Genomic DNA, 23,003 nt, shown 5'->3' on the forward strand with positions numbered 1-23,003 from the left:
AGGTCAAATTGAAAGATGCTCTTCTTATTCTCTACTAAGAACTTTCTGAACCCTTACCAAGGAAAGAGAAATGAGAACAAATGATGTAACTGCTCAATGAGTTCATTTTGCCCACTGCCCAAATAGAGGCGATTTATTAAGACAAGAGAATTGCAATAAAGAGTAACACACAAGGCCGGCATGGTGGCTCACGCCTGTAATCCCAGCACTTTGCGAGGCCAAGATGGGTGGATCACTTGAGGTCAGGAGTTCAAGGCCAGCCTGGCCAACATGGTGAAACCCCACCTCTACTAAAAATACAAAAATTAGCTGGGCATGGTGGCACACGCTTGTAATCCCAGCTATTAGGGAGGCTGAGGCAGGAGGATCACTTGAACCCAAGAGGCCGAGGTTGCAGTGAGCCAAGATTGTGCCACTGCACTCCAGCCTGGAGAAGAGAGTGAGACTGTCTCAAAAAAAAATAAAAAAATAAAAATAAAAGTTTAACACACATACAGCCAGCTCAATGGAAGACTAGAGTTTTATTATTACTCAAATCAACCTCCCTGAAAATTCAGAGGCAAGAATTTTTTCAAAGATAGTTTGGCTAGCAGGGAGCTAGGGAATGGGGAATGCTGATTTGTTGGGTCAGGGATGAAATCATAGGGGGTTGAAGTTGTCCTCTTGCTCTGAGTCAGTCCTGGGTGAGGGCCTTAAGAGCAGATGGGCCAGTTTACCCATCTGGGTGGTTCCATCTGATCTATCAGAATGCACGGTCTGAAAAATATCTTGAACACCAATCTTAAGTTTTAAACAATAGCGATGTTATCCATAGGAACAACTCAGAGGTTAGGAGTCTTGTGGCCTCTGGCTACATGACTCCTAAACCATAATTTCTAATCTGTGGCTAATTTGTTACTTTTACAAAGGCAGTCTGGTCCCCAGGCAAGGAGAGAGTTTGTTTTGGAAACAGGCTGTTATCATTTTGTTTCAAAGTTAAACTATAAACTAAATTCCTCCCAAAGTTAGTTCAGCCTACGCCCAGGAATAGACAAGGGCAGCTTGGAGGTTAAAGGCAAGATGGAGTCGGTTAGGTTAGATCTCTTTCATTGTCATATTTTTCTCACCGTTGTATTTTTGCAAAGGTGGTTTAATTGACAGCATGTTATGCATTTGCACAGCTTTTCCCCCCGTATGTCTAGATTTCATTATTTTAGTGAATCAAAAAATGATTCTCAAAGAAGTAATAGTTTGAAAAATAATCAGTCTTCTTTAAAAATGTAGCAATATGACCCTCACATGTATAATATAATTACCAATCATCGAGGAAGGCTTTGTCTCACTATTTCTCTCTTTGTTTCATGCCCACCCACTGACCCACCGCTTCCTTCAATCATTCCACCTGATGACATGTCTGTCCCTTGCACTGTAGTATATACTCCTTTGAGGGCTGGACAATATCTTATTTATCTTTTTAGGTTCCCCTCAATCTCCTTCCTCATATGCTGCATGTAGAAGATCCTCAATGAATGTTACATAAATCTCACCTAAAATGAAAATTTATTTATTAGAACAAAAATCTTAGCATAGAAGGAAAAGAAATTTTGTGATATTAGAAATTTCTACACTGAATTTCACATATAAAGATGATGCTACTGACCCACCAGAAGCTGGATATATGCTTTAATTTCTTTTCCTCCACTAGAGGAAATGGATTTATACAGATCCAGCTACACTTTTAAACCTTGTCCTCCTTAAGCCCATTTTCTAAAAGCCTTTTGAGAGTTGGTCCAGTTTTCAGTTGTGCACAGCTGTTCTCACTGGCTCTGACCTAACTGACTTACCATTTGAGCCAAAGATGACAATTATATACACTAATACTGTGTCAAGATAACTAATCTCCTTGGGTAGCAGAAAAATCTGATCACCATTGCCTGTGACTGAAATTGTTGTTTCCTGTTAACCTGTGCCCCTGCCCTGGGAAGGTAGCCATTATATGCTTTCAGCTTTATTGGAAAATGTGCTTGCTACATCTATCCTCCAGGTGTCAATGATGGTCAATATCACTGCTTAACATCCTATATCCCAAAGCCATGCTGAACAAACTATGCTTACAAATATACCTTGAGAATGTAAATTAGTTCAACCATTGTGGAAGACAGTGTGGCAACTCCTCAAAGACCTAAAGACAGAAATACCATTTGACCCAGCAATCCCATTACTGGGTATATACCCAAAGGAATAGAAATCATTCTATTATAAAGACACATGCATGTGTATGTTCACTGCAGCACTCTTCACAATAGCAAAGACATGGAATCAACCTAAATGCCCATCAGTGATAGACTGGATAAGAGAAAATGTGGTACATATACACCATGGAATACTATGCAGCCATAAAAAAGAACAAGATCATGTCCTTTGCAGGAACATGGATGGAGGCCCTTACCCTTAGCAAACTAACGCAGGAACAGAAAACCAAATACTGAATGTTCTCACTTAGAAGTGGGAGTTAAATGATGGGAGCACACATGGACACAGAGCAGAACAACACACACTGGGACCTATCAGAGGGTGGAAGGTGGGAGGAGGGAGAAGATCAGGAAAATAACTAGTGGGTACTAGGCTTAATACCTGGATGATGAAATAATCTTTACAATAGACCCCCATTACACAAGTTTACCTGCATAACAAACCTGCACATGCACCCCTGAACTTAAAAAATTTTTTTGAAAGCCTTGAAACCCAAACTTACTTATACCAATTGTGTTGCTCATATTATTATACATACTCTGATGTCCCAAAGCTAAAAGGTAAAAAACTGTGACTGTTTTTAAAATTCTGTGGTATAGAATCATCTGTGGTATGAGTGAATGCAGCATATAGCCATTTTTTAAGTTAGCTTCTTATAATTAGTGCATTCTTCAGTGTACATTTCTTTGGATTTAAGCTATCAAAATGGTAAGTGTGCTCTGTGCAATGTGTCTTCCTAACTATCTGTAATGTTCTACTGCAGACATCTCCATAACAATAGAATCCACTCCCTGGGAAAGAAATGCTTTGATGGGCTCCACAGCCTGGAGACTTTGTGAGTTGACCTTTTATTTGTTTCCCTTTTTTCAGTATTTTCATGAATATTCTGAAAGAATCAAAATAGCCTTAAAGCCAGACTTTGTTTGGTTTGGTTAATTGCCTAAGCTTTCAACAGATATTTACAGTGGCATTATCTTGCACACACAACCCTCACAGGGCTGAACAATAAAACTGGGATTTTATTTTAATCTAATGAGAGTGATAAATTAGTTAGAATCATTATAGATTAAATGAGATGTTCTCTACTGCGCAGTGACTATTTGCTTAGAAACGTGTAGTCTCTGTCAAGGATCACTCAGGCTCACTGTTCATGAGTCTGGTACTCCCTGCTGAATGAGAGGATGCAGGCCAGGCCAATGCCTGCGTCTTCCATCTCAGATGAACAGGCATCTCATTAGGAAACAGTGACAGCTCATGCTAAAGCAATTCAAAAGATGAAAAAGGGACGGGGCATGGTGGCTCGTGCCTGTAATCCTAACACTTGGGAGGCCAATGCGGGAGGATCACTTGAGCCCAGGAATTTGAGGCTGCAGTGAGCTGTGATCATGCCACTGCACTCCAACCTGGGTGACAGAGCAAGACCTTGTCTCAAAAAAAAGAAAAAAAGGTGAAAAGTAATAATAGCTACTATTTATTGAGTATATCTATAATCAAATATTGCACTTAGCATTTGGCATACATTGTTTTAATTACTTCTTACAGTATCCCATTTTAGGCTCTAGCGAGGTAAAGTTATTACATATCTAGTCAGTAGCAGAACTGAGATTTGCTTCCTCCTCTAGTCTGATTCTGAAATCCATGTTTACTACTATATACTACTTCCAAAGAATAAGTCAAAAGTTCAGTTCTTAATTGATACCTATAGTAAAAATAGAGTCCAGTCAGCTGACCATATCCTAGACACTCTCACAGAGCCAAGGTAGAGGTTCTCGTGGGCCACAGCAGGGACCCAGGCTTTTCCCGGGGGAGGAGACGCTCTTCATTGCCCTGTTGAGAAAGGTGTGATGAGAGTGAGGTGACAGGCAGGGAGGGTCCTGAGTGTGCTGGGAGAGGAGGGTGGTTGCAGCCATGTCACCATCCCTACCCTCACATTTTTAATACTCAAATGCAATAAACCACACAGGTCACTGAATCTGCAATGCTGGCTCTGACCAGAACCGCAAAATGCAAAGACCAAAGACCACTTCTCCCGTGCCCTTGGGGCCCACTGTTCATCTGCATACAGAGCTTAGCAATTTGTTCATGATCAATTTAGCTTCTAACCAGATCTGGGTTACTAATTTCCTGAGGGACCCTGTGTTGATGGTATTCTTCTTCTAGCCTATGAGCGCTAACAGCTCTTTCCAGGGTTAAGTCACCCTGTGTTTCCTCTTAGGTGGCAAAGATGAACTCGTCCAGGCAGGACCTTTACATCAACTTAATGGCATAGACAAGCAGTTCCCATCAGCTGCTAGGAAAAATTAGAACTCTTATCTACACAGGGCTGGGCTCAGAAATCTCACCAATGGAAATCACCTTCCAGCCCTTTTGAACAATAACAGGAATGAAAAACAAGATGGGCTTTGATGGGTATTTCCATAAATAGTCTTTTTTTTCCCCTCCCTCAATCTTTGGGGTAAGGACCCAGGATTGCATGTAAATAACATAGAGCAAAACATGTCAGGGAAAAGTCCATGTGAGTCTTATTGTCTCTCCTTCCCCTACCATGCCCAGGGCTACAGAGGATAAGCAATTTGGTTATTTCCAGCCTCTTCCTTTCCCTCACTAGAAATCCAAGTAATTTATAAGGGCCCAATCCTTGTTTAATCAAAACAGAGCATCTGGAGAGATTTACAAACAGGAAGAAAATTTATGTCTACAAAAGACACGCGTTTCCTGCCTGCAGTATAGCTTAAGGATGGTTTGTGCCAGACAAGTAGGAACCTTGATTCATGTTTAACTCAGTCAGATTATCTCTCTCTTAAAATTAAATAGCAATTCTCCACAGAGGAGAATCTAACCACATGTGATTGCCTGACCAAAAGGTTTTTCTGCGTCATCTGGGAAATCTGCCATTCCCAGAGACCAGGAGGCAATTACTTTTTCATACAAAGATCTAGATAGAAGGTAGAGTAAGTCTGTAAAGCACTTGTGAGTAATGAAATTGAAAAGCCAATTGTGCTATAACAGATACAGAAACTAATGATTTGAGATAATTTGACCACTTCATCTCTGGTCATGAGGAATAACATAGAACTTTGCTGCACAGATCAAAGAAAACATCCTATTTCTGAATCATTTACGACACTGAAGAAATTCTAGACAAAATTCCTTTCTGAGAGTACCCTGTCTCACAGAAACTTCTCCAGAAGTAAGATGCATCCCGGACTTCAGGCTGGGAGGGATGTGGGAACCCTGTGAAAGTCAAAGACAAAGCAGCCCTGCAAGATGTCATGTCACAAGGGAGTGAAGGAGGGACCAAGAAAAGGGATGTGATCCAGGAGCCCTGAGGAGTGCAAATTCACACTGGCCAATTAGTGAGCCGGGTTCAGTTGAAGAGCTCCATCAGGCAGCCGTCAACACCTGGTCAAAGACGCATCTTTCCTACTTAGAAGCTAATGCTCCGGCACACTCTCTTTCTTTTTGAGACGCCCCAGTGCCATTGAGCCTTGACTCTCAAATTTCTTATGATTAGTCAAATGACCATTTTAATGCAGATACTTACAGAATGTTGGTAGTCAGCAAGCCAAGAAAATCTCTTTCCATCAACAAAAGCAACGAGAACTTCCATTAGTCATATGGGTTCAGTGGAATAGCATGTTAACTTTCCTTGTAGAGTATATATGAAGTTTTAAATAAAAAACTGAAAATACTGTTTACTCATTTTCAGAGATTTAAATTACAATAACCTTGATGAATTCCCCACTGCAATTAGAACACTCTCCAACCTTAAAGAACTGTAAGTATTTAGGACAATTTTAATGGGAGAACTTTATCCTTTTGTGAATTTATTTAAAAATACATGTGATTGTTTTACATAATATGATTTGCTAGAAAATTTTAACTTTATATAAATAATGATAAAGTACTCTTGAAATATATTTTAATTGATTCTATCTCTAGCAAATACCAGATAATATTTTTTATTTATGCTGGGTTTCTCTAACATATATATAAAAGAAATACATATATTTCTGTAAGTCATATTCTTTTCTCTTTTTCTAAGCCATACATACTCTCCCAACATTTATATACTTTATATATTTGTAGATTTTTAGTATAGAACTAAAATGGAATTTAGTTGCTGAGCATTTCTGAGAACTTGAACATTTCTGGGTTGCATAAGTCTAGAAATAGATGAATCAAACTGTCTGTGCCTAGTAAAGTATGAGATGCATTCACATACATTGCAGCTGACCCTTGAACAACTCGGGGTTAGGGACACCAACCCTTGCACAGTAGAAAACCCACGTAAAACTTTTGACTCCTTAAAAACTTGACTACTAATAGCCTAATGTTGGCCAGACGCCTTACCAATAACATAAACAGTCCATTAACACATATTTTGTATATGTATTCTGTACTGTATTCTTATAAAAGTAAGCTAGAGAAAAGAAAATGTTATTTAAAAAATCCTAAGGAAGAGAAAATGTATTTACTATTTATTACGTGGAAGTGTATCATCATAAAGGTCTTCATCCCTGTCATCTTCACATTGAGGAGGCTGAGGAGGAAGAGGAGATGTTTGTCTTGTTATCTCAGGGGTGGCAGAGGCTGAAGAAAACCCACGTATAAGTGGAGCCACGCAGGCAGTAGTCATGCCTATAATCCCAGCACTTTGGGAGGCCAAGGCAGGCAGGTTACTTGAGGCCAGGTGTTCGAGACCAGCCTGGCCAACATGGTAAAACCCCGTCTCTACTAAAAATACAAAAATTTGCCGGGCCTGGTGGCACATGCCTGTAATCCCAGCTTCTTGGGAGGCTGAGGAACGAGAATTGCTCTGAACCAGAGGGGCAGGGATTGCAGTGAGTCAAGATTGCACGGCTGCACTCCAGCCTGGGAGACAGAGCAAGATTCTGTCTCAACAACAACAACAAAAAGTGGATCCATGCAGTTTAAACCCATTTTGTGCAAGGGTCAACTGTATTTCATTTGTAAATGTTTAATGAATCTTATTTAATTCTAAAGCCCCATAATTTTACTAAAGAAAAACTGACTTTCAGCCACTGGGTTGCATATACTGCCTTTTAGATGATAAAATTTAATTAGCTTTTTTGTATCTAAAAAGATAAATAACCTATGTGAGTAATGTTCTAACACTTGGAAAGGAAAATAAACATAGAACCTCATTTCCCTAGCAGTGAGAAATAAGACCTACAGCTAAAGGAGACACAGAGGAGCTTGTTTATAAGAAAAACCCTTAGGGTGTTCTGACTCAGGAAACCCCATGTGTGGCTTAGCTGGGCTTCGTGGCATAGGGTCACCTCATACAGCCACAGGCCCAAATAACCTCCAAAGATCCTTGAATCTGCTTCTCTGCCATTCAGACAACATCAACAACAACAGATGATAATCAGCTTATAACTACAGACTCACTGAGCCAGGGCACCTTTCTTCAAGTCAGAAAATTTTGTCCTTATAAGGAGACTACTTAAATCTTTACTTCACTGCAGCTTAAGTCAATTTTCTCTTCTAGCTTCAAATGGGGTCAGGAGGAGTGATCATAATCTCTCCAAAAATGGTTTCCACTCTCTCCTGCTTTTATACAATGATGCTCTGTTGGATATTAACAGGTTTTCTTCTTATAACATTAGATTGTGAGTTTTCATGAAGTGCAGTTATTATTTTCAGATTCTTTATTTCTCCTTTAAGATGACAGCACATGACTTTTTTTATCCCCTAGAGAGTAAATAACGGCACCTAAGTTTCAAGATGCATAGAGGAATTTAACGTTGTCCTCTGGTTACTAAAGGTTCTGATTATTGCCACTGTGGTCAGGGTGGGGGATTCTATTAAATAATTTTACTCCACACATGATTTTTTATAATGTTTTTTCTCTTTCTAGAGGATTTCATAGCAACAATATCAGGTCAATACCTGAGAAAGCATTTGTAGGCAACCCTTCTCTTATTACAATGTAAGTGACTATAATGCTTTTTGGTTTCTCCATCCTGAAATATAGCATATATTATACTTTTAAATACAATGAATATTCTATATTTGCTTGAGTTTCGTCTCAGTCAATCTAAGAGCTCATACAGAAAGGTATATACGCATGCATTTTGCCAGGTTCTAGCTGAACATTGAAATAATATAAAAGATTTTTTTAAAGATCACATTATGATTTGTATCTCCAGATGTGCTAGGTATCTTTAAAATAATCTTGTATAACGCTTTTTATTACCTCTATTTTCCAAGGAATAAAACCGATTTTTAGAGCATTAATGTCAAGTCTGCATAGTCATTCTGAACTTAAACCCGAGTATACTAGAAATATAAATTATTATATACAAATAGATGTCTTTTACAGCAATAGACTCCAGCCTAAATTGATGGTAGGAGGTTTATCCTGTTTTGTGCTAAGCCTCTATCTTCATTCATTATTATGCCCAAACATCACATTTATACAAACTGGGATGTAAATCTAGAAAGATAAATAATGTTTTAGAAAGGTGTATATGAGGATTTATATGCCATAAAAGAATAAAATAGGCCAGGTACTGTGACTCATGCCTGTAATTCTAACACTTTGGGAGGCCAGTGCAGGAGGATCACTTGAGCCCAAGAGTTGGAGGTTACAGTGAGCTATGATCACGCCTCTGAAGTCCACCATGGGCAACAGAGCCCTGTCTCAAACAAAATAATAAAATAGAGTTACAACTACAAAGTATAACTAACGTTATGTTTCACATTTAATACAGAAGAATGATGATATATAGTTATGAGTATGAGGCTGGCTCTTAGACAAAAGGCTCCTCTCCAAGGCAGGTTTGGGACACCATCAAACCTGAGGCTGTGAATGAGAAGCCTGAATATAGAGGAGGAGAGTAAGGACAACTGTTAAACATGACTCTAGGGGCACTTCTCGGCAGATGTTGGTCCTGTGCCAACTGGATTGACGGGCTTTCTGGAACCATGTGTTATTTGTCACAAATGAGCAGGAGTCCCAATTAGCCCTGACAACTGGAAGAAAAAAACTATTCATTGTTTCTGAAATGTTCTGGCAATATTTTGCCAAACTAAGAGTTTTAAAGTGTATTGACAATAAACATTAGCCCTCATTAGAGAGTATTTGCATATTAAGAGGTTGGCAAATGACATTGCCTTTGCTCCTCCTTCTGCAGCCACAGTACTGGTTTTTCATCACTCTTTTGATATGCTAATACTCCCCGAGGAACTAGCAGCGCACCCCCCAGCCCCCTACCATAAGTATTAGAGCTCCTATCCACTATTTGACAGTAGTAGCCACTTTCTCCCTGAAACTATCCTCTCTTTGCTTCTGCATCTGTTTCCATCTCTTCAAAGCCTGCATTTCTGTGAATGCTTTCCAGGTCCAGTTGGCTACCCACTCCTCATTTCCACCTCTGTAGTCCCCGTCCTATCCATACCTCCAGACCTCCACTGCACCAGCCTCTCTGCCAGCCATGACATCTAGATTTTCACCAGTCTGCATGAGGCTGGCCTCCCTCCCTTCACTGTTGGCGGGGTCATCTTCCTTGAAGCACAGCAACCATCTTGTTGCTCCTGCTGTGAAACGTGTGTTCAGGATGCCTATTTACACTAATTCAAACTCCTCACCCTAACATTCACAGCCTAAGGCTACACATTGCCTAAGCCAACCTTCTCAACCAGTTCCCCAAAGCTCTTCTCAATCACCCTAAATCATAAACCAGACTGACTAAGTTACGTTCATGGAACAAAGCTCTTTTCTTATTTCCTTTGCTCCTACAATCCCATTCCCTCACTATGCGTCTTGAAATTCTGTCTTTCAGGGCCCATTTCAAATGCCATTTCTTGAAGTTTTTTATAATCTCTCCCGAACATATGAGAGAGTTCCCTCCTGAGAACCCTAAAACTCCTTCTGTGTGTTTATGATACTTCTGCCTTATGCACACAAACATGTATATTCATACCTGCCCAGTGTGTGTGTGTATATATATACACATATATATAGTGTGTGTGTGTGTATATATACACACACATATATAGCGCGTGTGTGTATATATATATGTACATGTATGTGAACACAATTATATGCATACAAGTACATGGTATAGCTAAGAGCTAATAAGATAGTAAGAGGAAAGCTCCATTTTTTCATCATAAGGTCCAAATTCCAACTCTAGCTCTTTCTCTTACTGATTCATCCCAAGAGAAAAGAAGAGCTCAGTGGGTAGGAGGACAGAAGAGGATTTAGGTTTGTTGGGTAACAACTGTATCCCAGGTTCTGTTTCAAATGTTACACATGCATTAGCTCTTTTAATTCTTATGCAAACCGTACCACTAAGCATTATTATCTCAGCTTAACAAATTAGAAAATTGAGGCTCTGGGAGGTAATGAGCTTGCCAAGGTATCTGAGCCTCAATTTTCTCCTCCAAAAGTGAAGAAAATAGTATCTACACTATGACTCTTATAAAGTTGTTGCATGGATCAATTGAGCATATATATATATATGCTTTTGCATATATATATATACACTTTCTATTTAACAAAGCTCTTGCATATATATATAAGCTTTTGCATATATATACACACACACACATGTATGTGCATACATGCAAGGACTTTGTTAAATATATATACACACACATATGTGTGTGTATATATATATGCAAGAGCTTATATATATATATATGCAAGAGCTTTGTTAAATAGAAAGTGATATGCTGTTATTCATTTGCTTTATCCCAGCTGAATCCAGGCTCCTTTACCGCAGGAACATCTTATCATTCTTCTTCAAACCCCCAGCATCTAGTGTAATGCCAGGCCCAAAGTAGTTACCCAGTGACAGCTTTTTAATAAATCAATATTTAAATCCTCACATACCTACCCTCATACTTTAAACATGGTAGACAATGAATATTTGTAGAGTTTAGTTGGACTAGAAGAAAGACTCAGCTAAAAAGTATATGGCACTCCATTGACAAGGCAGTTCAAATACCACTACAGTGAAAACATCTGTAAAACAAAATATTTTTTAAGCTCTAATAATATCTTACCTTTTAAAACAATAATTAATTCAAGAAAATTCTAATAGACATATGCCAGAATAGCTCATTTCCTCTCCAATAATTTGATGAGTCTCTTGTGTATGTTATGGTGACCAGCAGATATAATAACCTTCAGTAGATACTGATAGATAGACTTCATCTTTCATTAATTAATGATCTCATGGCCAGTACTTTGAATTACCTTTTTGCCACTCAGTGGATATTCTACAGATGTTGGAGGGAAACTGTTAAGTGTTCAGTTTACTTGCTTTTCTCCTTAGTAACTATCACTCATATCTCCTTTGCTGTCAGAAATCTTCAATTTTATATAGTACAGATTCCCTGCCAGAAGTCTCATACTGTGAGTCAAGACACTTTTGAGGTTTGCCTGAAACCAAGGAATTGGGAATGTTATGTAATACAGTATAATCAAAAATTACATAAGTACATTTAATGTATTTGTTCAAATTTTGAACAGATATTCATCTTTCAAATGTTATACTAAGATATTAATTGCTGTTTGGCTTTCTTTTAGACATTTCTATGACAATCCCATCCAGTTTGTTGGGAGATCTGCTTTTCAACATTTACCTGAACTAAGAACACTGTAAGTTTCTATGTCTCTTACGGATCACTTACCCTTTACAGGGTTGCTGTGAAAAGCCAGATGAGTATTATAGGTTGAAGTCCTTTGAAAATGGCAATAAAAATTACCCCTGTCTAGAATCTTCTGCCAGTAATACTCATATACTCCTCCTTCTAGGACTCTGAATGGTGCCTCACAAATAACTGAATTTCCTGATTTAACTGGAACTGCAAACCTGGAGAGTCTGTAAGTACTGAGTAGACTCTTGACTTCGCCCAGAACATACATACACTGCCGCTAGAGCTTGATCAGTCTTAACATCAGTGAGTCAAAATATGTCACTGTGTGATGCCCGAATGAAAGAATTATGTCTGGTTTGTGTTTTAACAGGACTTTAACTGGAGCACAGATCTCATCTCTTCCTCAAACCGTCTGCAATCAGTTACCTAATCTCCAAGTGCTGTGCGTATCAGTAAGGCAATAATGTTGTGTAAACAGGCAACTTCCATTTAGGGGTGAAATGGCAGACATGATTTCAATAATCTCTTTAAGAGAGGAGAAAATTCTTTCCTTGCAGGTCTGCAGGAGGTCAGGCCTCCTTTGCCCTCTTTGGTCCAGGCTCTCTGACATGATCCTGATAACAATGGTAATGTACCTTTGTTTTCTAAGTCCCAAACAAGCTCCCACTAGACTTTCAGTTGGCACATGTTTTCTTTCAGAAAAGACATGAACAGGCCAAATCACTTTATTTCCCCCTCTAAAGGCTTTGCAGAGCAGAACAAAATAACATAATGGATCAACCACCCAGTATGGATGCCAAAATCAAACATTGAGATATCAGATCCACACAATCCTTGATAAAGGTGATCAAACATTCTTCCAATATAGTTGTCAGTGCCATGTTCTAATGTTTCCTGTAATGGTTAAACAGCTTGCATATGTTATTTCTATTGACTTGGGACTTTTTTCCTCTGCCTTTCCCATGTGTTATGAAAACAAGTAGTTTACATGGCTTCAAGGAGCCTTGTTTTGACCTTCCGTTTTCAGCCTTCTCCCTCAACTTCCACTCGACACAATTATTGTCCCCTCAAGCATTGTAGGGACTTAATAAAAGGACTCTTAATCTTTTGCCATGGCACTGCACTCACATAGAAGGCACCTGTGGCAGTTGAGCGCCTGTAAATTCACCATAAGCTTTACTTAGCAGCACTCGGAATGTTAAGTAGATGAACGGGAATGGCTGCTACTGTGATTCTGCCTTTCCCCAGCCCCAGTCTGTCACTTCAGACTCCAGTTGCTCAATGGGTGCAGTGACACCACTTGGTAGCCTTAGAGTCAGTGATTCACATCTGAAGGAGGGGAGTATAGAGCAAATCTTTCTTCCCCACCCCACCCCATGAAGTGCAGCTACAGATAAGAAAACTGAATTAGAGAAGTTAAATGTTAAAGTCACAAGGCAAGAAAGAAGTGAGTTTGAATTCAAATACAACCAGTTTGATTGAATAACTGAGAGGAAGTGTGTATATATCAGGTGGTAGAAATTTGGGGGACCATGTTAGAATTCTGCCTACCACACCCAGAGCAGGTATAATCATCCCCATTTCTCCAGAAAACTGTCTCAGTTATATGATTAGGATTTTACACACTAGAGCTAGTAAGTAAGGAGCCAGTGTTTAAACTGCATCTGTCTCTGCTATGTCACACCAAGAGTGGTAACCACTCAGGTCTAGAATTGCATGAATGGAGGCTCACTGGCAAAATGACTTTAAAAGCAAAGGCTATGGAGCCAGCTTTTCTGGTTCAAATCCAGACTCTATATGCCAGCATGGGATCTTGAGCACATTATTATTCCTCCTGCAGCTCAGTTTCCCAGTTTATAAAAAGGAGATGTAGCCACTTCCTTCAGAGGGTTCTCATGAGGACTGATTAAATTACTACATGTCAAACAGTTACAGCAGTACCTGGGACACCGTAACTCTCAGTCAGTGTTAGCTTTTATTATATTTCTCACTTCCTTGGAACCATTATTCTTTCCTCAAGTTGGAACTTGAAAAGCCGTCAGGAATACACATAACATTCATGGTAGATCTTGTCATTTTCAAAGCACTTCCACCTATAATAATCATTTCTTCTTCCCAATGACCCTGCAAAATGGTGTCTTCTCATTTAGGAGACCTGAGAAAGATGCCAATGCTTAGCCAGTGTATAAACCAAGTAGAATTAGCTGAAGTTGAGACTAGAACCCAGGAGCCTCACCCCTAGTACAAGGTGCTGTATGTTCTCCTGGAGATACAGATCTGAGAGCTCTCCCGCTTCGGCTAAGTCATCCAGTGAGTACTTGTTACTTGAGGAAATTTCACTGTACATGCCTAGTTTTGCATCAGGTGCATGGGAATTATTTAGCCCATTCTATAGGCTGTGTGTAACATTCCCCACTTACTAGCTGGGTCAACTTAGGCAAGTCATTTCATATCGTATGATTAGAATCATAGTGCCTCCCTCATAACGTGGCCACAGGGATTAAACCAGATAATACAAATAAAGCTATAAACATGGTACCTTTATATAAGAAGTGCTTGGCAATGGACAAAGCATTCTCTGTTTAATAAATGGTGCTGAGAGAACTGGCTAGCCATATGCAGAAAATTGAAACTGGATCCCTTCCTTACACTTTATACAAAAATTAACTCAAGGTGGATTAAGACTTAAATGTAAAACTCAAAACTATAAAAACCCTAGAAGAAAATCTAGTCAATACCATTCAGGACATAGGCATGAGCCAAGTCTTTATGATGAAATCGCCTAAAGCAATTGCAACAAAAGCAAAAATTGACGAATGGGGTCTAATTAATCGGAAGAGCTTCTGCACAGCAAATGAAACTGTCATCAGAGCGAACAGACAACTGACAGAATGGGAGAAAATTTTTGCCATCTGACAAGGGGCTGATATCCAGAATCTACAAAGAACTTAAGCAAATTTACAAGAAAAAACAACCCCATTAAAAAGTGGGCCAAGGATATGAACAGATACTTCTCAAAAAAAGACATACATGCAGCCAACAAACATATGAAAAATAGTTCAACATCACTGATCATTAGAGAAATGCAAATCAAAACCACAATGAGATACCATCTCACACCAGTCAGAATGGCAATTATTAAAAAGTCAAGAAACAACAAATGCTGGTGAGGTTGCAGAGACATAGGAATGCTTTTACATTGTTGGTAGGAATATAATTTCCAACCATTGTGGAAAACAGTGTGGCAATTCCTTAAATATTTAGAACTGGAAATACCATTTGACCCAGCAATCCCATGACTGGGTATATACCCAAAGGAATAGAAATCATTATATTATAAAGATACATGCACATGTATGTTCATTGAAGCACTATTCATCAGTAGCAAAGATGTGGAATCAACCCAAATGCCCACCAATGATAGCCTGGATAAAGAAAATGTGCTACATATACACCATGGAATACTATGCGGCCATAAGAAAGAATCAGATCATGGCCTTTGCGGGGACATGGATGAAACTGGAAGCCATTATTCTCAGCAAACTAATGCAGGAACAGAAAACCAAACATCGCAAGTTCTCACTTGTAAGTGGGAGCTAAACAATGAGAACAGATGGACACAGGGAGGGAAACCACACTTACTGGGCCTTGCTGGGGGAGGGTGGGAGGGAGAAAGCATTAAGGAAAAAAGCTAATGCATCCTGGGCTTAATACCTAGGTGATGGGCTGATAGGTGCAGCAGACCACTATGGCACACGTTTACTCATGTAACAAACCTGTACATCCTGCACATGTACCCCAGAATTTTAAAAAGTAATAATTTTTTTAAAGTGCTTGGTCAGTGTTAGCCATGAAAATCATTAGGTAGAAGGCAACACTATGCCTTTATGTAGAAGGTCTTATGTTCCCTCTATTAAGAGGTAGATGATGAAGGATTATCCCCTTTGCAGCCTGCAGAGATGAGTAAACCAATTATCAGCTTTGATAATATGTGTGCCCATTTTATTATATTCACTACTTTTCAAAAATACATACCATATTAATAATCAGGTATATTTGTGCATAGGTGTGAGGTTTTGGAGGTATTGGGTGGGGGCGTATCTTTCAAACCTTCAGAAAGTTACAAATTTGGGTTTACAGGCAGCTTCATTTGTACTATTTATGCGGAGTAAATGGACTTCATTCCTTTATAAATCCCATTTATTCAATAAGTGTAGGATAAAGTGATCAATTATAAGAATAATTTAAAGCCTCTTAGAAAAAGCATGATTTTCCCATTGCATAGTGGTGATCTGGTTTTAAGAATTAGAATCAGGCATGAAAATGTGTTAGTTGATTAGCTGATAACTTTTAAAACATGAAACAAAATTATTCTTGTATATCTATGTTACGTTATCTACCAACTTTCTTTTCTTTCAAACTTTCTGCAAATTATGATGGCTTGCTTTAGATTAGTTATATTATACTATAAATATGTCCAGATGTTTTTGTTATTCTGTAATTTGTTGAATTTTGGCTGAAGATTTTCTTAGATTCCATTCCCCCGCCTCCTTCTTGTAGTGATTGATTTCAAAGCTCCTGCTGTTTTGAATTGTTAGGTTTTTTTTAAAGAGTTGATTAGAAAAGAAACAACAATGATTTATCTTAGCTGTAGAAAATGTAGCAGCTCTTAGAGACAGAGGAACAATTATTTAATTTAATTTGTACTCATTGCAGTAAGATAATAGCTAGAGCATTATAGAGAAGTACTAACAGAATATAAATGAATTCATTAAGTAAATTATTTAAAGCAATTAAAGAAGTCTAACAGTTACGTTTCAGTCAACATTTGAATCTACTGGTTAATCCAATAATGCCTGTGACTACCTGCTCCATGTCAGTGCTGTGAAAATGCTCAGAGTCTGCCTTTGGGAAATAGAACATCTTGGAGGGAAAAAGAGAGCAAAGCATGTTTCTTTATGATTTATTTGTAACAGATTTTCCCTTTTTGCACCTTCTGTTTTTCAGAGATCTGTCTTACAACCTATTAGAAGATTTACCCAGTTTTTCAGTCTGCCAAAAGCTTCAGAAAATGTAAGTCTAGAAGTCTCTAAGTCATCTAGCAAAACTCAAGAATCAAAACTTGCATTTCTCAGGGTCATTGGTTCATTTACCCTGTAGTTCACCGGGGAGACATGTGATCCTTTTCCTTCTTACACACACAAGGTGTGACTGTGCAGGGTGGTTAGAAAGTTGGGAAACATAGATAATATTATTTTTTTCATGAACTGTAGCATAATATCAGTAAAACATTTATTATATATCTGCTTTTTTCTCCCCCTAACTCAGGGTACTAGTGAATTGGGTATGTTTGGGCTTTGAAATTTTTCTTATTTTAGAAGTACAATCAAACTTACATATCTAATGAGTGGTGTTATTTTTTAATATGTGGGGACTTGGGTTTGTTGGTGTGTTTGTTTCACAATAGTCAACTTTAGGGGAAGGCCATATTTGTCATATTTAAGGTGCTACAGATGCTACTTATGCATGAAACCCTTTAGAATTCCTCTCTTAATATTGACTCTGCTACAAAACATCAGCCTTGTTGTTTTGTTTTTGATTTCGATTTTTCTTGAGACAGAGTCTTGCTCTGTCACCCAGGCTGGAGTGCAATGGCGTGACCTCGGCTCACTGCCACCTCCACCTCGTGGGTTCAAGTGATTCTCCTGCCTCAGCCTCCCGAGTAGCTGTGATTACAGGCACCCCCCACCATGCCCGGCTAATTTTTTGCATTTTTAGTAGAGACGAGGTTTCACATGTTGGCCAGGCTGGTCTCAAACTCCTGACCTCGTGACCTGCCCACCTCAGCCTCCCAAAGTGCTGGGATTACAGGCGTGAGCCACCGCATGCGGACAGCCTTGTTTTATAGTCACACTTCAGTTTTGATCAGAACAATATTAACCATCTATCCCTTCACACTTAGTTTTTCTCTCAATGCCTTTGGGTGCTTAAGGGAAAAAAAACAAAGCAAATCTATCTGTAAAAGGCAAAGAATCTACCCTCCTGAAGACCCTCAAAGAATCCAAGAAAGACTCAGAAGGCAGCACGAGAAGAGTCCTCCAGTGTTTTGAATGATGATTGCATGTTTGGAATATGGTTTTACGTCCTTCCAAGCAAACTAGCTCCTTTGAAACAGACAATACTTGAGTGTGTAAATGGTAATGTTCTTTTTTAAACAAACAAAAATCAGTCACTTGATAGATACACTTCATGTGTTCCTTTGATTGAGGGCAGGTAGTCCCTCTATAAAAGTTATCTGAAGTCTGTAATCTTTGAAACCAGTAACTTTGAAATCAATCTTTGGAACCCTGTCATTTCAGTGACCTAAGACATAATGAAATCTACGAAATTAAAGTTGACACTTTCCAGCAATTGCTTAGCCTCCGATCTCTGTGAGTATCACCTCCCAGTGCGTTCCCCAGCACAGAGCATGGCCTTCCCCTAATGCTTTATTTTCATTGTGTGCTATTCTGGTTGGACTTTTGTGCGTATATTTGCTATGAAACAGCAAGTATTTTGCTTCTAGTAATTTCCAAGAATAAATCTAAAACTAGTAAGTTTGCAATTATGCTCTCTACCAGTCAGCAGGCAGGAAGTTTTAATGAAGAAGAAGGAGGCTAAGCTGTTGACTAGCCTACTCTGTTTTCTGTCCACAACCTGGAATCAACAGGAAACATTTTACATGCAAAAATGGGATAATCACATAATTCTATCTGCCTGCTTTTTTTTCCTGGTTAAGCAGTTTTTCAACGTGTGTCTCAAAGTGCTTAATAATCACCTGGAGGAGACTAAAAAATACAGACTCCAGACCCTTATCTGCCTCATGAGTTAGAATCTCTGGAGTGGGAACTGGGAATCTGCATTTTAACAAGTACACTAAGGTTTGAACACAGCTGTTCTAGGAAACACTTCTGTTGCTCAGGCAACTAAGATTTGTAAATACTTGTATTTAATTCCATTTTATGATTGAAATGTTATATATTAAGTTTTTTTAACTTACTAGCAGATTATTTTGTGAAATAACAGTTAAAACTTTCAATACTGAAACTGGATTTCAACATGATTTTGATGAATGGTGATGCTAGGTAATGTTTAAACTATAGTATGTTTGTTAAAAACCTTTCTCTTTTGTTGACTTCTAAAGTTGTTCTTTGTCCTTAAGAGACTATACGTTTGGTAAAATAATACTATTCCTCAAAAGACTTTAAATTTACTTTTAAGAGTCACTTTCTCCCAAAAGTTTACCAGAATAACATCTTGTTCTGAATTTCGTTGTGTTGCCCTTCTCTTACTTTTGGTTGAAATTTACTTATGTAATGTTTTACTTTTAAAAAACAAAGAGGTGTAAAAGGAAAATACTTTTATGATCTGTCTTATTCACCCAGTTTGATTTCTGGCTGCCCCAAAAGTCAGTTCTATATTAAAAGTCAGGTGGATCACGAAGTCAAGAGCTCGAGACCAGCCTGGCCAACATGGTGAAACCCCATCTGTACTAAAAATACAAAAAATTAGCCGGGCATGGTGGCATGCGCCTGTAGTCCCAGCTACTCAGGAGGCTGAGGCAGGAGAATTGCTTGAACCCAGCCGGTGGAGGTTGCAGTGAGCCGAGATCACGCCATTGCACTCCAGCCTGTGACAGAGCGAGACTCTGTCAAAAAAAAAAAAAGGCGATCTCTAAAGATACCAAAAGAATGTGACACAGACTCTGAAGAATAAATATCTGAATCCCCCTGAATTCCTCCTTCCCCTGTGACCTCACATTCAATCATTCATCAATTCATCCTCTCCACTCCTCTACCACAGGCCCTTAATGATTCATTTGGATCACCGTCGTCCTCCCAACCAGTCCTTCTATCATCTCTCTACCCATTCATCTTATTCTTTCTTAAATAAATATCTAATCATGTTATTTTCTTGCTTCAAAAACTTTCTAATTATTTTCCCTGTTGTCTTCAAGATCAGACCAAACTTCCCAGCAACACTCTTCAAAATCTGATTCCAGCCTCCTGGTACAGTGTGATCGCTCCTCAACACACTCCAGGTCCCTGAAACATGAGCCACTGTTTCTCCTATTCCCGTTGCCTATAGGATCCCTCGCCACCTGTGACTTTCCGCCTGCCCATTTCAAAAGAACAAGATCTTCTATCTTTGGGCCCACTTCACTCTGATGCACTTTGCACATTCTCTACTATAGAACTTAAGACTTAGCACTGTCATCAGGTAGACTATGCCATACCTGAAAACAATAAGAACTTTTTTATGTTCCCATAAATTCAAATTTCAGTAAAACTTCTAGCCCAGGGTCTAGTGCAGTGGCTTTTTCATTATTAAGCATTTAAACATGTTCTGAGCACAAGATCAGGGACTGTGAAGTCAGTGTGCCTGGGTTTGAATCACAGCTCCTGAGATTACTCTGTAATTTATTACTCAAGTGACTTATCACACAGTGTCTTTGTTTCCTCATGAGTATAATGAAGGTAAATGATAATACCTACCTCTTAGGGTTGTGGTGAGGGTTATGAGATTAAAACCTGTTAAAAAAAAAAAAACTCATAAATGTACCTGGCACATTGTAACTATGCAACATTATTATTATGAAATAAGTATATAGCCTTTGAGGGTTCTAGCAAGAAATAGAAATCATTTAAGATGGTTGAAATGCAGAAATACCATTTGACCCAGCAATCCCATTACTGGGTATATACCCCCCAAAATATAAATCATAATGCTGGGTGCAATGGTTCACACTTGTATTCCCGGCACTTTGGGAGCCTGAAGTGGGCGGAACACTTGAGGTCAGGAGTTCGAGATCAGTGTGGCCAACGTGGTGAAACCCTGTCTCTACTAAAAATACAAAAAAATTAGCTGGGCATAGTGATGGGTGCCTGTAATCCCAGCTACTCAGGAGGCTGAGGCAGTAGAAACGCTTGAACCTGGGAGGCAGGGGTTGCAGTGAGCTGAAATCGCACCACTGCCCTGCAACCTGGGTGACAGAGTGAGACTCCATCTCAGAAAATATATGTGTGTGTGTGTGTGTGTGTGTGTGTATGTGTCATTCTGTTATAAAGATACATGCACACATATGTTCATTGCAGCACTATTCACAATAGCAAAAACATAGAATCAACCCAAATGCCCACCAATGATAGACTGGATAAAGAAAATGTGGTACATATACATCACAGAATACTATGCAGCAATAAAAAGGGATAAGATCATGTCCTTTGCAGGGACACGGGTGGAGCTGGAAGCCGTTATTCTCAGCAAACTAACACAGGAACAGAAAACCAGACACTGCATGTTCTCACTTATAAGTGAGAGCTGAACAATAAGAGCACATGGGCACAGGGAGTGGGATACCACACACCAGGGCCTATCAGGGTGGCAGGGGGAGGGAAAGCATCCGGATAAATAGCTAATGCATGCAGGGCTTAATACCTAGGTGATGGGTTAATAGGTGCAGCAAACCTAGCATGGCATATGTTTACCTATGTAACAAACCTGCATGTCCTGCATGTGTATCCTGGAACTTAAAATTAAATTAAATTTTTTAAAAAGACAGTTCAAATGAAAAGACACTTACATAGGTGCTGGCAGGGAACAAGCAAAGGATAGGTGTGCAGCAACCAGTAACATCTGGGGCTAGAGTCACAGGGAGGAAATGATGTTTCCAGGACACAGAAAGAGCTTAAGCATGGAGAAGTGTTGCAGCCCTTGAGAAGTCTGTAGCTGCCGTGAGAGAGATGGTTCCAAAACAGGGAAGAGAAGACCATGAGGGCCCTGACCTCCCTTTCCTCCTGGGGCTTCTCCTGAGAATACAACTGAGGCCATTAGGGAGCTCTGGGGATGCAGCCTGCAGAATCAGCCCCAGGCACAGAGCAGGGCAGGAGAGCAGAAAATGACTCCTCGGGGGCTGCTGGGAGGATTCCAGCACACAGGCTCATGAATTGAAAAGGAATTACAGGCCTTTGAACATATAAATTCTCACATATTTACTTAAACCCCAGTCAAATCACTCTAAGCACCATGGCAGGACTTGGCCTACATTCCAGATATTCTGCTCTGTGAAGCTCTCCCAGGGCACCGTGATCTACTTAAAGCTGCCAAAAAGACTCTGACAGATGGTATTACTTGCTCACCTCAGTGACACGTATTTCTTGAGCAGCTCAACAGAAGACAGTCTTCTCACTCAATTACCCAAAGCCCAGCCGCCATTTGTAGCTTTTCTGCCTTCCATACATTTCCTCCCCTTGTTAGCCACAATTTTCTTCTGTTCTGGGATCAAGGAAAAGACTTCCAGTTTCCTCCAGGAAAGGAGGACAGGTCCCTAAGGAACCTTTCAAATGAGAATGTAAATATTTTGTGCATACCATTTATTAAGGTAACCCTGGAGCCCAATATCATCAACTTTTCTACACTTGAGAAAAGTTGACTTTGTTTACTTTCAGTTCTCTCAAATGCTTACATCTTAGTTACCATTGTTAGTCATTTACAAAAATTAAAAATCTTAAATTCATCCTTCCTTTTTAAAAATGTAGTTCTTATTCCTGATAAATTATCTACAGAAGTTTTTGTAAAAGATTTTATTCCTACTTAATTATCTGCAGTTCATTACGTGTACATGGGAAGTGAATTTTATTTCCCCATAAACTGTACTTTTTCTTTACTATCAAAGAATTTTATTTCTAACATATGTTGGCCCCTATTTTATTCATATCCTGGCTAATAATTTACTTGTCAGTATCCTTCCTGGAAATTTTCTTGAAAGCATCTTTGTGTTTCTCTCAAGGCCTAACATATATGAGTGATGTGCCCACATTTTTTTGAGTTTCATTACCCATCCAAGGACATTTTGTAATTTAAAACTTACTTGTCAGAAGAAGAGACTCAGAAGTTTCTGTCCCTTCCCACACTGCTACAACCACTCATTTTAGAAAGGCCCTAATAAAATTTTACAACCATATTAAAGTTAACCTTTTAGCAAGAGTAAAAACCAAAATATCCACCTGAATGATGTTTCCTTAATTGGTTTTAACAAGCTTGATTTAAAGTTCTCTCATTAGTCATTTTATACCACTAACATCTTAATCTGAAGG

The 23,003-nt window shown here is 39.1% G+C and overlaps 1 protein-coding gene across 3 annotated transcripts in view; it reads left to right on the forward strand.

The window, feature by feature from the left end:
- LGR5 (leucine rich repeat containing G protein-coupled receptor 5) overlaps positions 1-23,003 on the forward strand; it is a 146,834-nt gene that overhangs the window by 115,336 nt on the left and 8,495 nt on the right. The window contains exons 6-13 of one of the 3 annotated variants that reach the window (XM_005571542.4): positions 2,996-3,067; positions 5,942-6,010; positions 8,117-8,188; positions 11,798-11,869; positions 12,026-12,094; positions 12,239-12,310; positions 16,876-16,941; positions 18,228-18,299. In XM_005571542.4, coding sequence (XP_005571599.2) covers positions 2,996-3,067; positions 5,942-6,010; positions 8,117-8,188; positions 11,798-11,869; positions 12,026-12,094; positions 12,239-12,310; positions 16,876-16,941; positions 18,228-18,299 — 564 coding nt within the window. The other 2 variants (XM_045365612.2, XM_074007419.1) reach the window with 2 other exon arrangements.

This window comes from Macaca fascicularis, chromosome 11, assembly GCF_037993035.2.
Source record: "Macaca fascicularis isolate 582-1 chromosome 11, T2T-MFA8v1.1".
In the NCBI taxonomy this organism is placed as follows: domain Eukaryota; kingdom Metazoa; phylum Chordata; class Mammalia; order Primates; family Cercopithecidae; genus Macaca; species Macaca fascicularis.